The sequence below is a fragment of the Eubalaena glacialis genome, chromosome 1, assembly GCF_028564815.1.
Source record: "Eubalaena glacialis isolate mEubGla1 chromosome 1, mEubGla1.1.hap2.+ XY, whole genome shotgun sequence".
NCBI classification, from domain to species: domain Eukaryota; kingdom Metazoa; phylum Chordata; class Mammalia; order Artiodactyla; family Balaenidae; genus Eubalaena; species Eubalaena glacialis.
Window position 1 is genome coordinate 35,010,684 of NC_083716.1, and position 14,812 is coordinate 35,025,495.

The 14,812-nt window shown below is 38.4% G+C and overlaps 1 protein-coding gene across 2 annotated transcripts in view; it reads left to right on the forward strand.

Annotated features, from left to right (window-relative positions):
* The window catches only part of IDE (insulin degrading enzyme), a 106,974-nt gene that overhangs the window by 73,605 nt on the left and 18,557 nt on the right, over positions 1-14,812 (forward strand). Inside the window, exons 12-16 of one of the 2 annotated variants that reach the window (XM_061195151.1) lie at positions 4,521-4,623; positions 6,545-6,667; positions 8,887-8,969; positions 12,685-12,829; positions 14,686-14,796. In XM_061195151.1, coding sequence (XP_061051134.1) covers positions 4,521-4,623; positions 6,545-6,667; positions 8,887-8,969; positions 12,685-12,829; positions 14,686-14,796 — 565 coding nt within the window. Of the gene's footprint in view, positions 1-4,520; positions 4,624-6,544; positions 6,668-8,886; positions 8,970-12,053; positions 12,199-12,684; positions 12,830-14,685; positions 14,797-14,812 lie in introns of both variants that reach the window. The other variant, XM_061195143.1, reaches the window with a different exon arrangement.

Here is a 14,812-nt window from a genome sequence, read left to right on the forward strand (position 1 = left end):
GAAAATCCTTCAGAATAAAAGGAACCTTAAAGGTCATTTAATCCAACCTCTGTCAAGTATATATCTCTTCTGCAATATCTCTAACAAGTAGTTACCAGCCTCAGCTTAAATTCCTTCAAGGATGGGGAACTCATTAAATACCAAGGTAGCCAGTTCCATTTTTGCCAGTTCTAATTGTTAGAGAGTTCTTTTCAATGTTGAGACTTGATTTACCTTTTCAAAGATGTTTACCTGTCACTATTTCATCATCATCATCACCCACCTTCTTTGATCCTATCATTTGGTGCCCATTTTACCATTTTAAACCTACAAATACAGCTATAGGGTTTTTGCCACATGCCTTGCTTAGGTCATAAATAAATCCATTCGTTTGGGAGGAGTTATTCTTGGTAAATCCATGTAGGTCCCAGTGATAACTGTCTTCTTGTCCAGATGTTTGACAGTCTGACAGTTGACTGTAGAATTTTGTCAGGAGGTCAGTGCCTAATCCACTGGTTTATGGTTTTTAGGCCACACTCCTTTTCCTTTCTGAAAATCAGAGCATTTGCCCATCTTCAGTCTTCTGCCTCTTCTCCTGTCATCCATTAATTATAAAAGGTGATAGGCAATGATCCTGCTAGGATTTGTTAGTTGCCTAAGCATCAGAGAATGTGACTCATCTGTGTTGGAGATGTGAGTTCATTTGAGTCACCCGGCTGGCTCACTCACCGATCCTGAGCTTCAACTCGTTTTTTCTGTTGTTTGGTCCACCTTTGCACTTTAAAGATCCATGAAGTCCTGTATCTGCTAACATGGGATCAGCATATCACATTTTTTTAAAATTAATAAATTAATTTTTCGGCTGCGTTGGGTCTTCGTTGCTGCGCGTAGGCTTTCTCTGTGGCGAGCGGGGGCTACTCTTCGTTGCGATGCGCAGGCTTCTCATTGCAGTGGTTTCTCTTGTTGCAGAGCACTGGCTCTAAGCGCACGGGCTTCAGTAGTTGTGGCACATGGGCTTAGTTGCTCTGAGGCATGTGGGATCTTCCTGGACGTGGGATCAATCCCGTGTCTTCTGCATTGGCAGGCGGGTTCTTAACCACTGCACCACCAGGGAAGTCCCAGCATATCACATTTTGCTTTAGGTCATGTGTCTCATTGGATTATGAGTTCCTGCCAGGTAGGAACTATGTTTTAAAACATCTTGCCCAGAATTCAAGCTGATTGAATTCTCTAAACTTTTAGCCTAACCTTTCTTGATTCCTTCTTACTTTAAGAAACCCTTTTTAAAAAAAATTTTTGAGCACTTTTCATAAACTTCAATTTCTTAGCACTTTAGCCTTCCTGTCACTGTTTTTTACGTTTGATTTAGAGTCTGTCATTAGTAGATTTTTTTTGTGCCTTCTTTCTTCCTCTGTTGTGTATCTTTTAAAAATATGATTTGATATCATGGTATTGTGGAAATCTACTAGTAGAAGGACAGAGTTCATCTAGTTTGAATCCCTGTTTAAAAAGTATTGAAACCGAAGCCCAGAGACTTGCTTAATTTAGATCTTAACTGTGATTTTGGCAAGATCTCAAAGAAAGTGAGTCACGGTATCTACCAGAATCCAAGTTTCTCATGGCCAGGTCTGTGCACTTTCTACTAATTCTTTTTTAATTTATCACGGTTACCTGTGAAGCCTCTTCTCATTCTTGGCTGTCTTCCCTCTTTTCTCTCTCCAGGATTATTTGCAAAGGTCTCATGAGAATTCATTCCTGGGGAACCATATTGCCTTTTAATGTCTGTAGTCAAGATTATTTCTGAATGGATTCCATCAGCAGTAACAGCTATTCATTCCCACTGAACACTTCTAAATGGCTGACTTGAAGTCAACAGTCAGCATTCATTCTAGCCCACTGTTTCCTTTTCTTACTGTTGTAAGCTTCAGTATGAAAATAAGAGGGCATTTCCTCTCACATTTCTAAGGACCATGTCAGTAGCCAATTCTTTGTGGATGGAATTGAAGAGTAGCATTCCCCCCTCACCCCACAACACACACACATATTTAAGAAAAAAACTCATGGAGATTATTTTTTAGTATAATTAGGTTTTCAGCAGGTAGTCTAAGATGCTGCAGTGTCTGTGCCAGTTTTTCTCAATTGTCTGCAGTTAAATATACTGCAGCTCTCTGTGGTGTACCTCAATTATTGTGACTCTTTTCTCCTTTTCTCCTAATTCAGGTGCTCTTGCTGTTCCACACTCTGGTTCATAGATTTCTGTATACATTTGACATGTGTCTACTCTGTCTCTTCTGTTATTCGCCCTTGATAATTTATTTGAAAATACATACTCTTCCATTGTATTTCAGTTTTGAATTCCTCGATGGTACACTAACTCTTGGTCTACAAAGGTATCTCTTTTTGTTAGGCCAATATTTGGTATTTCCCTAGTTTGAGGAGCTACGCTTATCTACTTCATATTTACTTCTTATGGTAACATGTCAACTGTTACCCCATAGACTTTACTTTGGTCTCTAACTATCTAGATCCCTTAGGATTGTAACTAATAAATCTCCCTTCTCCTCCTTTTTCAACCTGAGCATTACTGGACAGCCTCCAGGGTCTGCTTCCTTCTGTGTCATATAGTCATCCTCCAGAGCATTTGATAGCTTTTCCCGAGTTTTTTCACTTTCTCTCTCAGAACTGAGTTTAAAGTTTTCTTGTTCCAGAGGGCAAGTCCACTGCCAAATGAATGCTCCAGTCTTCACAAGTTGTAATCAATCCCTTGTTCATTATTCTGATTCATGGGCTGTCATTCAGGGAAACCAGAGCCATCTATGTAATAAACTTCCAAAATCAAGCATCTCATGGAAGAGAAGATGGAATACCACCTCTCTACCACGGAATTCTACTTCCTAACGTGTTTTTCAGAGGTCTCCCTGAGAATCAATCCATTCATTCTTTGAAAAATCAACAGGAATAGAAGCAATTTCTATGACTGACTCTTAGCTGGCTCTGTCGTATATTGAATGAATGCCCTTAAGAAACATCACGTATCGTTCATGTGGCCATGTGCGTTCTGTATACACTGCACATACCCCTCATAAGGGATTTTCAAATAGCCAACATGTATCACTTCTTCTAGATACAATAACAGAACTCTTTCCTCTGTTAAACCCTATGATTCTTCTGTATGTTTCTGTCGAACATATTCTTATTTAGCATGTTTTCTAGAACTGATAGTGGTCAGTGGCAGCTAGGCCAGATCAGGAACACCTTAAACTGGAAGATTAGTCCGTCATTCTAACAGATAGGTGAGTCAGATTGCTTATGATATCTACCCTGAAGCAAGTGAGAAAGCCAAGTCTAGCTAGCCAGGTAGAGTATTTTATCTAGAATGAATAAGGAATAGATGGTGGTTCAGACAGTCAGGCATTGAAATTGAGAAGGTCCAACAATGGGCAGGTGTTTGGAACACAGAGATCAGGATTCTGAAAAGTAATGGGTGTTCAGTAGAGGGGAGTTTTGACTGCAAGTAGTGGGCTTTCAGCCGTGAGACCGACATTCAGAGGCTAGAACCTAACCTCTGGGAGGACAAGTGAGAACAATCAGGAACAGACATGAACCTAGTTATTTGAATTGGGACATAAAGAAGAAGTGAAACCAATAACAGGACTGACTGCATGGCAAGCCTTCCAAGCTATTGGCCTAGCACTCTATCTGCAAGATTCAAAGTAGGATTGGTCCCAGCCTGGGGTTGAGCCTGCTAGTCAGAGTGAAATGATTCCAACTTCGATAGTTAAAAGGCAGCAGAGGCAGAACTGTCCATGATGATCCACACAGGGACAGAAGCTCCACTGGTATAGAGCTTCTTTCGCTCCTCTACTTGTAATCTTTTGACATTATTTTACCTCTGCCTTCCCTCCCTGAACTTTTTTTCCTTCTGACTTCTCTTCTGTGCTCTTTCTACTACCCCAGCAGAGAAAGATAGAGATGTTTTCTTGGCCTTGTTTCTGTCTCCCCTAGCAGCAGGAAGGCCAGTGTACATGTAGTACATACGGTTGATGGTGGTGTCTGGCAGGAAAAAAAAATAACAGAGTACAAACTTAGCAAGTTATAATGAAAGTGTGTTTTTAATTTTTTTTGGATCTCTGAATGAGCCAACAAATTTTCTTATCCATTCTTGTAACAATGGGGCCTGAGCTGTTCCTGGGAAGGAGTACTTTGTTGTGCCTTTTTAAGGACAGTTTTTCAACTGACCTGGTTCCACTTTTTTCCCTAGCTGCTCTTCTTTTACGATTTTAGTCAATAGCATTCATAACAAGAATCTTTCTTGCAAGCAGCTTTTCATACCAAAAACGATGGGCTATAACCAAAGGATAAAAGAGAGTATGATCAAAGACTTCTATACATACATTGCCGTTTCAGCTAGGCCTCATAGGACTTACAGGGTTGTAGAGGCCCAACACATTCTTGGATATTACTTATATTTTCGTGAGTCAGATTCTATAAATTTATGTATACAACATGAGTTTATAGGGGTTTTTTTCATCTGTCTCTAGGGTTGCAATAGTTTCCAAATCTTTTGAAGGAAAAACTGATCACACAGAAGAGTGGTACGGAACCCAGTACAAACAAGAAGCTATACCAGATGAAGTCATTAAGGTAGGGTTAACCCATCTGTGAATAAGCTGATGTGTGAGGGACACACGAGAATATGAGCTCCCTAGATCAACCAATTCACGGCCCAAAGTGTGGAGAGTGATGGCCCAGCACTGTCTGTACCATCCCAAGAGGAGTGAACAGGGAGGTGGAGAGCTGGAGCTTAGGTTTTGCGTGAAGAAATGGTACTGTAGCCACCTTCTCGTCTGTCTGTCAGACCAGCAGGGCTGTAAAGCAGACTCCAAGTCTCATGCGGTCAAAGATCAATGAAGTCCAAAGTACACAAGGTTGCAAAGGCACCAAGACAGGCAGGAAGAGATGGAAATAGAGAACCTGAAAGACAGATGCAAGGGCTGAGAGCTCACGATCTTGCTGTGAACACAGGTGGGGAGCAATTTCTGGGATTCATACCTTCTTCACTTTAGGAGGGGCTATATTTTATGCCTCATGTTGTATCATTGCTCTTATTGTCAACATAGGGTCATTATGATTTGTTTAAAAACAGGTATGTATAGATAGTATGTTACCCCATTCATCAGGAGTCAGGATTTTGTTTGTGAGTCTTATCTACTTGTCTGATACTTTTTCTTTTTTGGTTCTCATTGGCTGTGTAGCTTTGAGACTGTGTCCTTTATTCATGGGGAGACACCAGAAAGCCTTGCTCTGACTAAATTCTAGTTAAACTTGGGTAATGGATATTTCTTAAATGTACCAGGGTAATGACGATACAGAAAAAAGTAGTTTAAGAAAGAAAAATTATTACTGGTACTTTTCTGACATATTTACAGCACATAAGGAGATGACTGAAGCCCTTTAGTATGTGAAAATGTCCATCTTACTAAACTGTGAGGAAAGCTGATCACCATGAATTAGTGCTGGGTGTGAACTAACCCTCAAACAAGAGAAAACCCCTGTTCACCAAATTCTGACCATGACAAACCTGCCCCAAATGGGAATTTAAACAAATTGATCTGGAAGCTCAGCAGTGAAATTACTTGCTAAGTGTTTACCAGTCCCTACGATTCAGCCATACTGGGGACTTAAGTTGCTACATATAAATAATATGGCCAGCATCCCCACCATCCCAGTGCCAAAAGACACAAATGCAGGGACCAAAATAGAACTACAGGAGCTGCAAGGCTGTGCCACATGAGCTGGAGACCAAATTACTGAACCCAGAATCATTGGCAGTTGGTTCCTTTTTTTTTTAAATAATGAAAAATCTTATAAATCAGAGTTCATCAGTCGTGGTCTGATCTGCCTCACTTAGCTTTTGGAAGTAGCCCATGGAACAGATCCAACCTGCAGGTTGTGTCGATCCTGTCCCACAATCCAGATTTAAATCTCAACTTTGTCCTTAACCTCATGCTTGAAATATTGGTCCACTTGAAAATGCATGTGGTCGTCTGGGAGAGAAGTAGACCAGGCCTTTAGAAGTGCTGAAGTCAAAGAAGCCCCCTTTAACCTCGTTTTCAAGCCATACATGCAAGTAGTTTAGTGTAGCTGAAAGTTTAACTCTTTTAAATGACCTGTTGTCTAGCAGTTGTGGGTATTTATCTCTGTGCAGATTATTCTCCATTCTTTAAAGAGCTGGAGCAAACATGATCTTCATATGGACCAGTTAGCCTCAGTTCCACAGTCTCAGATTGTTCCTTCACCTCAACTGGTCATTTTAGACATGTGTAAAGAGAAAAGATAGATAAGTGTAAAACCTTGATTAGTTCCAGAGGCTCCAATTCAAGTTTCATGAAAAGTCATTGATAGATCTTGGGAGTAGCCTTTTTATATATGATGGAAGAGAATGCTGTGTGACATTTATTCTCTTATTATTTGCCTAGATATTAAGCAATGTGACTGTTTTAAACTCTTAAATCAGATTCTAATTGCTTTTGTGTGTGTGTGTGTTTTTTCACTATTCATCCAGAAATGGCAAAATGCTGATCTGAATGGGAAATTTAAACTTCCAACGAAGAATGAATTTATTCCTGCAAATTTTGAGATTTTATCGTTAGAAAAAGAAGCAACACCATACCCTTCTCTTATTAAGGTAATATGTTAATCATTGATATTAAATTTAGGGGACAGACCTATTACATAGAAGGGACTAGAGAGATGGTTTCTTGCATTTGGTACTATGTTGATTTGCGGGGCTCACACCCTATAGATAACAGAAAAGTTGCAGAGAGAATAACTACAAGAAATATTAAAAGGCTAGACATTTTAAAACAAACAAAACTACTATACAGCATAGAATCTAGGGAATTGTTTTCTTTGCAGACAATAAAATAGTAAGTCTGGAATGTAACTACAAGTCTATTGAAAGCGGACTTTTTTCCATGTTCACTGAAGACCCAATAAGGAAGTAGATTTATGCTGCATCATGAAAGTTAGAGATAAGAAAGAATCTCTAAAGCCTGGAAGAGAGCATATCCAGGGGAAGCTGTTGGATTTCCTGCCCTTAAAAACAATTCTTTCTCATTTTGACAGAGCGCTATATGAAGTTAATGGAGTTATAAGCCAGTGGGAAGAATGATTGAGAAGGGGGTTTTCTTTTTCAGAATGTTCTTTTCATGTCATTATTTCACACCTTGGGTAGATTGTGTAGAAAAATGGATCAAATTATTACAGCACATCCTTTTTTCTAAACTTTAAAACTAACTCTTTCTAAACTTACCACCATAGACGGATATCTTTCTTTCCCTTTTCTTCAAATGACCTGACATTCAGATTAACTCAATGAGATGAGAATTAGTGTTTAGGACTATGAAATTTAATTTATCTCAAGCAACTAGATTATTAATGAGACAATCATTTTTCTTTAAAAATGACATTTTAATGAGTTATAGGTTAGGTTATTCAAAGAGAAAGCTTATTCTCCTATTTTTATTTTTTGTTTGTTTTAAATAGGCCATCTTAGCATAAACTAAGGAGAACATTAAACCATTTATATCTCTTGTCAGAGTTTCAAGGTAGTTTCAAGTGAACTTTAAGACTTTTTTTTTTAATTTATTTGGCTGCGTCAGGTCTTAGTTGTGGTATGTGGGATCTTCTTCGCGGCATGCGGGATCTTTCGTTGCGGTGTGTGGGCTCTTTGTTGCAGCGCGTGGGCTTCTCTCTAGTTGTGGCATGCGGTCTCCAGAGTGCATGGACTCTGTAGTTGCGGCACACGGGCTCTCTAGTGACGCGCAGGCTCAGTAGTTGCGGCACACAGGCTTAGTTGCCCCACAGCATGGGGGGTCTTAGTTCCCCAACCAGGGATCGAACCCGCATCCCCTGCATTGGAAGGCGAATTCTTAACCACTGGACCACCAGGGAAGTCCCTAAGACTTTTTAAAATATAATATGAATGAGTTGAGTGGAGAGGCAAAGGAGTGGCTTATTTGTTCATCCTTGGCTGTGTTAGTTATCCGTTGCGGTATAACAAATTACTCTAAAATTCAGCAGTTTAAAACCACAAACACTTATTTTATCTCATGCAGTTTCCAAGGGACAGGAATGTGGAAGTAGCTTAGTTGGGTAGTTCTGGCTCAGGGTCTCTCAGGTTATGGTCAAGCTGTGGGCTGGGACTTCGGTCATCTGAAGGCTCAACTAGGGCTGGAGGATTCTATTCCAAGTTCAGTTGTGTGGCTTTGGGCAGACCTTAGTTCTTCGGTACATGGGCCTCTCCATAGAGTTGCGTGACATGGCAGCTGGCTTACCCCAAAGTGAGTGATCCAAGAGGGAAAATGAGTGATCAAAGTGGAAGCCACAGTGTCTTTTATAATCTAATCTCAGAAGTGTCGTATCATCACGTCTGCCATAATCTGTTGGTCAGGCAGAGACCAACCCTGGTCCAGTGCAGGAGAGAGGACCACACAAGGGTGTGAATTCCAGCAGGCAGGGATCCATGTGGCCCACTTTGGTGGCTGGCTGCCACACACCCACCCCCCAAGGACTCCTGCATCTGTGTCCCTGCATCCAGAAAGACAGGGACAGGACAGTTGGTATTGGCTTCACCTGTCTGTCTCTTCCTCCACTGTCTCCCCATCTCTTTGACCCAGGGTGCTGATAAGAGGGTGATTTCTCTCTACTACTGGAATCACCAATCATCTCTCCAGCTTCCCACCAGCTGACCCTCTGAGTATGCTTCAAGGCCATGGGACAGCAGTCTCTCCAGAACAAAGCTCAGCTATTGCCTCTGTCCTCCTCCTCTTGAAGAGTGATTTGATTGAACATTTTTGCCGAATGTGCCTGTATTTCCCTAAACATACTGTTTCTCCATCACAGGATACAGCTATGAGCAAACTCTGGTTCAAACAAGATGATAAGTTTTTCTTGCCCAAGGCCTGTCTCAACTTTGAATTTTTCAGGTACGTAAAATGAATCTAGCTACAAAGCTTCCTATGAAAATCAACAATTACATTTCTGAAAGTTTTCTTTGCTTCCTTAAGGACCTATGTCTGGAAATAAAAGGAATTAGAGTTTTTTAGCTTAGACAAAGGAAGGCTGCTCCTTCCTGTTAAGGGAAGGCTGTAGACTCACCAGAAGTTTCACTGAAGAAAGATTAAATAATTTGGGGTGGTTTTTTTTGTTGTGGTTTTGGTTTTGTATTCCTGGAACTTGCCCAGAAGAGGAGGTAGTAGTTACTAAATGATCTTGAATCCCTTCCAGCCCTTTAATTGTCTGGAGCCCTCAGATATTGCTTTCTCTATTCCTGGCTTGGTAGAAGATGTTTAATAAAATTTATGAATAATGCTACTGTTGCAATGATTTCTCAGTATAAATCTTTAGTTTATCTCTGTCTCATTTTATTTGTGTGATAATGTTATCACTCAATTCAAATTTTACTTTGTGAGTTTGCACTCTATAATTTTATATTTCTAAAATTCAGTGGACTGTGTTTATAAAATAAACCTATCATTTTTTAATAATGTTCAATATAATGATCAACTTTTTCATTAATTTTTATTTGATTTGCTTGGCATGAAATTAAAGCTGGATGTGTTTTAAATGTTTTAGAAAAGAGAAAAAGAATCTCTTAAGTAGGAAGTTAATAGTTCACGAACAAGTACGTTGAGATTGTAGGGATGTAAACATTATTTATAGCATGAGATTCATAAATTATCTAGAGCTGCACTGAGATTGTTGGTGTTGTTTTTTGTTTGTTTGTTTGTTTACATCAAACATGGGCTTTCTGATTATGGCTTACTGTTGGTAGAGAGCATTACAAAGCTGGTTTTATTTTTTGATAGTTCAGAGTGATATTTTTAACACTCTAAGCAGCTTGTCACACTTTCCCATCTGGCTTCTATGATTTGGCTTCAGAATACCTTTTGAGAGACCATTTGACATGTTTGCGTTCTCTAAACTGCCTAGCATAGTTCTCAGAATTTAAAATGTCTGCTTCCCACCAATCCCTCTCCGTGTTCTGGTCTCTCTGGAGGCAAACACTATTAGGTTTCTTGTACGTTCTTAAATAAATTTTCTGTTTGTGTATATCCTTTTAATCTTTTCAGAAATAGGATAATATTATGCATATGTACAGTTTTTAAAACTCTGTGATCCATATTTAAGCATATAACATCTGGTTACAAAATAATATGTTTTAAATTAACAAGTGAACCAGGATTTAAGCATTCCACTTGAATCATGTTCTCTTTTAAAAGTTAGTTTAGGACCCTCTCCAATTCACCAGCATAGCTGCTGTGGATGCAGCATTTTAGGACACTTCTTGGAATTGCGTTCTGAGCTTGATCCATATGACTTTGAACTCCCAGATTTGTTTTTTTCTAGCTTTTCACTTCCACCTAAGGGTGCCTGTGGGGATGAGCCCTTTCAAGGACTCCCTTTTGTTTTGCTGCTTTTGTGAGTTGTGCCAGTAAGTTTCTGAACTGCTTCCTTCTATTTGACTAAAGAAGGAAGTCTTCATCATGTATAATACTTAAAAAATTAAATGACAGAGTGTTATTTAGATTTGCCAGGTAGAGAATATGTAGCTTTAGAATTTTCTCTTTGATTTTAATTCTCTGTAGCTAAGCATTTTACCCCTATTTTTACTTAATTATCAGTTTTTGATAAAATTTCTGGCTCTGATGTCAGTGCATTGGTTATATTTACTGTGCTATAGATAGAGTGAAACTTCTAATTTGCTGCCAAACAAACCAAGCCACGAGGCTACCTCAGGTCCTTTGTACTGGCTGTTTCCTCAGCCTGGAAAGTTCTCCACCCAGATATCCCCAGGGCTTGCTCCTTTGCTTCCTTCAGGTCTGGACCCAGATGTCACCTTTCAGAGTGGCCTTGATTAATAATTAATAAGAATTTTAATAATAACAATTTAATTTATTAATAATAATTTTGTGTAAATTAGCAATGTTCTGTCCCACCACCACTACCCATCACTCCTATTCCTCTTACCCTGCATAATTTTTCTCCATGACACTATCACCACCTGATGTATCATATTTAAATTTATTATTTGTCTCTTCCAACTAGGCTCTAAACTCTGTGAAGTCAGGGACTCTGCCTGATTTGTTCCTTCTTTATTCCCAGTACCTAGAGAAGTGCCTAGCACTGTAGTGAGAATGTAGTACATATTTGTTGAATGAAGGAATCTTTTACTTCTCATAAAGGTAAGCAGTGTCACATAGTCAGATGAATAGGTCATTTGACTTAAATCTGAATCCTAACTCTGCTGCTACTAGCCCAGGTGACATGAGGAAAATGATGCTTCTTATTTGGGAAATGAAGATTTAAGTTAGGTCATCTCTGTGGTCCTCTTTAGCTCTTGCACTCTGTAATTATTTCCTCTCTTTTGTTGCTCTTTCTCACTTAAAAATTTTCCTGTTTTAATATTTTTTCCTAGTTCTGGCTGTAGTTGTATGATGGATATTATCAATTACTTTACTGAAAGTGTTCCAGTCTCTTGGCTTGGGAGGAAACTCAGAGATAAGCTAACATTTTCACAGGTCTTAGTTTTTCTCTTTCAAGTCTCAGTTTTTCCCTTTTAAGTTTATATAATCATAGCACACAAACTTCTCAATCTCATCCTCCTGTCCCCCAAGCGTATGGCTTGCTTAGAGGGGGAAAGAGGACATGCACATGCTGTATCAGCTCTATCAGCCATGCCTTGTCCTGTTAGCCTAAATGTAGGCATGCGTTTTGGCCTGTTCCTCCTCCTTACCTACCCAGTGTTTCCAACTTGTCAGTTCTACCACACCATCTGGGGTAAGCAATTCCTTCTCCCTCTTCACCACTACCAGCACACATGGCATATTTCAAGCTTCTTTTTTAAACATCTTGGTTTTTTCCTCATGAGAAGAGTCAGATTCAGGAATTAAAAGGGTATCTTCAGGAAGTTATTTTAACCCCTGTTCAGTTCCTTGATCCATCTCGAGAGGCCATGTCACATTGGGAAGTAATAAATCAGCTATTTTACTGTCAACATTTTCTTCCAGCCCATTTGCTTATGTGGACCCCTTGCACTGTAACATGGCCTATTTGTACCTTGAGCTCCTCAAAGACTCACTCAACGAGTATGCATATGCAGCAGAGCTAGCAGGCTTGAGCTATGACCTCCAAAATACCATCTATGGGATGTATGTAAGTACCCACGTCTTAGAGCCTTCCACTCATCAACATTTTTTATATTGATTTGCTGGAAGCATTTTTGATTGAGGGTGTGAGTTTAATTTCTTTTTTTTGTGACTAATCATATTTTCGCATCATTTAATTTTTAAGTTAGCTCTTACTCTTAAGTATTCAGCAATATACCATTCATATTATGCAAATTTTCCTTGATTTCTTTTTTTTTTAAACATCTTTCATCAGACTGTCATATTTTTCTCCTCAAAACAAAATTGGACCCTGATTTAGGTTTAGATCTCTCCCATTCTGTATCTGAAGTCTTGGTCTTTGACAACAGAGAATGAAGTCTTCCTGCCATTGTAAAACAGAAGGTTGGCCTATACTATTTCCCTAGAAATTCAGATCATGAGGCTGCATATTCATACTCTTCGGTCATGTTTCTTCATTACCATGCCACTGCTTGAGGTATCAAAGCATTTCTTTTGTTTTTCTTTTTGTTAGTCGCTACATTTATGCTGATCCTCTCCATTGCAACATGACATACCTGTTTATCAGGTTATTGAAGGATGATTTAAAAGAGTATACATATGCAGCACGCCTCTCAGGTTTGAGCTATGGCATTGCATCAGGAATGAATGCAATACTTGTAAGTAAAATGAACACGAAAGAAAAGGCGTCACACCGTTTAAGCATTATGTTGAGCTTGGGAAAACTATTAACTTCTGCATTTTAAAACAAGAAGATTGATGGTTTTTTCCTTGCACCTTTTTAATGATTGAAGAACTCAAGTTAGTATTAGTTCCACTAACAAATGATTTAGTAGAGTTTAGTGCATCTTGTGAACATGTATTTGTGCTACATTTATTTGCATGTTCCTCTGCTTGAAATGTTTAACATATTAATCCTGAAAGCATGTTGTTCTTTCCATGTATTTGAATATATTAACATCTGTAAGTGAAAGATACCCATAGTTACTGTTGTGGTGCTGAATTTTACTTATGAGCTTCTTTATTTCTGCTGACAGTAGTAGAAAGTTCCTGTGTTCAAACACGTCTGACATTTTCATTTAATTTATTTTGTAGCATGTATCATTAACTACTTTTAAGTGTGTTTTAAGATAAACATTATTAAATGCATCCCAAGAAATAACTAGATCCTTTCTCTTGAAACCGCTTCTATTATGTTTCCAAACTTATATCTCATTTCCAAATTAACATCCCTCTTCTGGCACACATTCATCTTCACTTTTCTTAAAAATATATTGTATGTTTTCACAACAACTAAAATGAGAGCATGCACTGTGTACTCTTTCTATACAAAAGGTTTTAGGGTTTTTAAATTTTATTGATTTTGCAGTGACTTTTTTTCTTCATACAAGTAACTTTTCTGGTAGTTTTTGTTTCACGTATAAGAATGTATATAACCTAACCATTCTCAGAGTCCAGGGAAATTTGAAGCTCAGAGATCAAAATAAAATCCAAATAGAAATGTAATAATCTATGGTTTATTTTTTGCTGTTGAGCTTTAGTAGCATATCACCATTAAAATAAATAATTTTTAATTTGTGACAAAATGGGCTTTCTGCTAGTTGTCAGTCTAGTTCCCACAGTACATGATGTGCTTTCCATGGGCAGTGACCTTCACGCCTGCTGAGATTCTTGCCTATCAATTTTCATAAGGTAGAGGCGTCCAGAGATATTCTAGTTGCAGTGTATCCTCTACTTCTGTGGGTGCCACCATGTGGCAATATAATAGTAGGAAATGTGATAATAGGCTTCCCCTGCTTTTCAAAATGTTATGCTTTCAGAAACTATTAAAGTCAATTGTCCTAAGGCAAAATCCAGACAGTACATAGAGTGTATCCTTACTTCACATCTGTTTTGCCACTGGCTTTTGGTACATCAGCAGAACTCATCAAACAAGCAAGTAGTGAGACCTATGGACCATTATTGGGCAACATTGAACAAGAAAAGTGGCAAAATGCCATATAATACAAAATTAGGGTTTCCTGATTTCTTAAAAGATGATTTTTTAAAATATTTATATAAACAATTTGGGGACATATCCAGTAGTTGGCTAGGTAACCCTCCCCTCTGATTTTTACCTTCTTAACACAACTATAAAAATCTTAAGCTTGCCATTCTTTAGAAATTCTTTTTGAAGGTTAAATGTAAAACACATTCTATAATTAATTTTGATTTAATGAGAACTTGAATTTTGATGATATATAGTGTGTACTGCCATAGTTTGGCACCAGGTAAGTTTTCCTGCTATTGTTTTTGTTTAGGAAAAGCATATGCTTTAGGATATTAGTAAATAAAGATGGTCAATGTTATCTTCCTAAGTGTTGAACTATATTTATGAGAAATGAAATTCATTTAATTTCTTATTTTATTTTTATTTTGATACACCTGGTTTGGGGATTTTCTACATGTTTTACAGTCAAATTGAAGGTGTTTCTTGTTAATTTTAGACTTTTAATATCCTGAACTCTTTCCGTAGCTCTCAGTGAAAGGTTATAATGACAAGCAGCCAATTTTGCTAAAGAAGATCATTGAGAAAATGGCTACCTTTGAGATTGATGAAAAAAGATTTGAAATTATCAAGGAGGCAGTAAGTTTTCTCAACT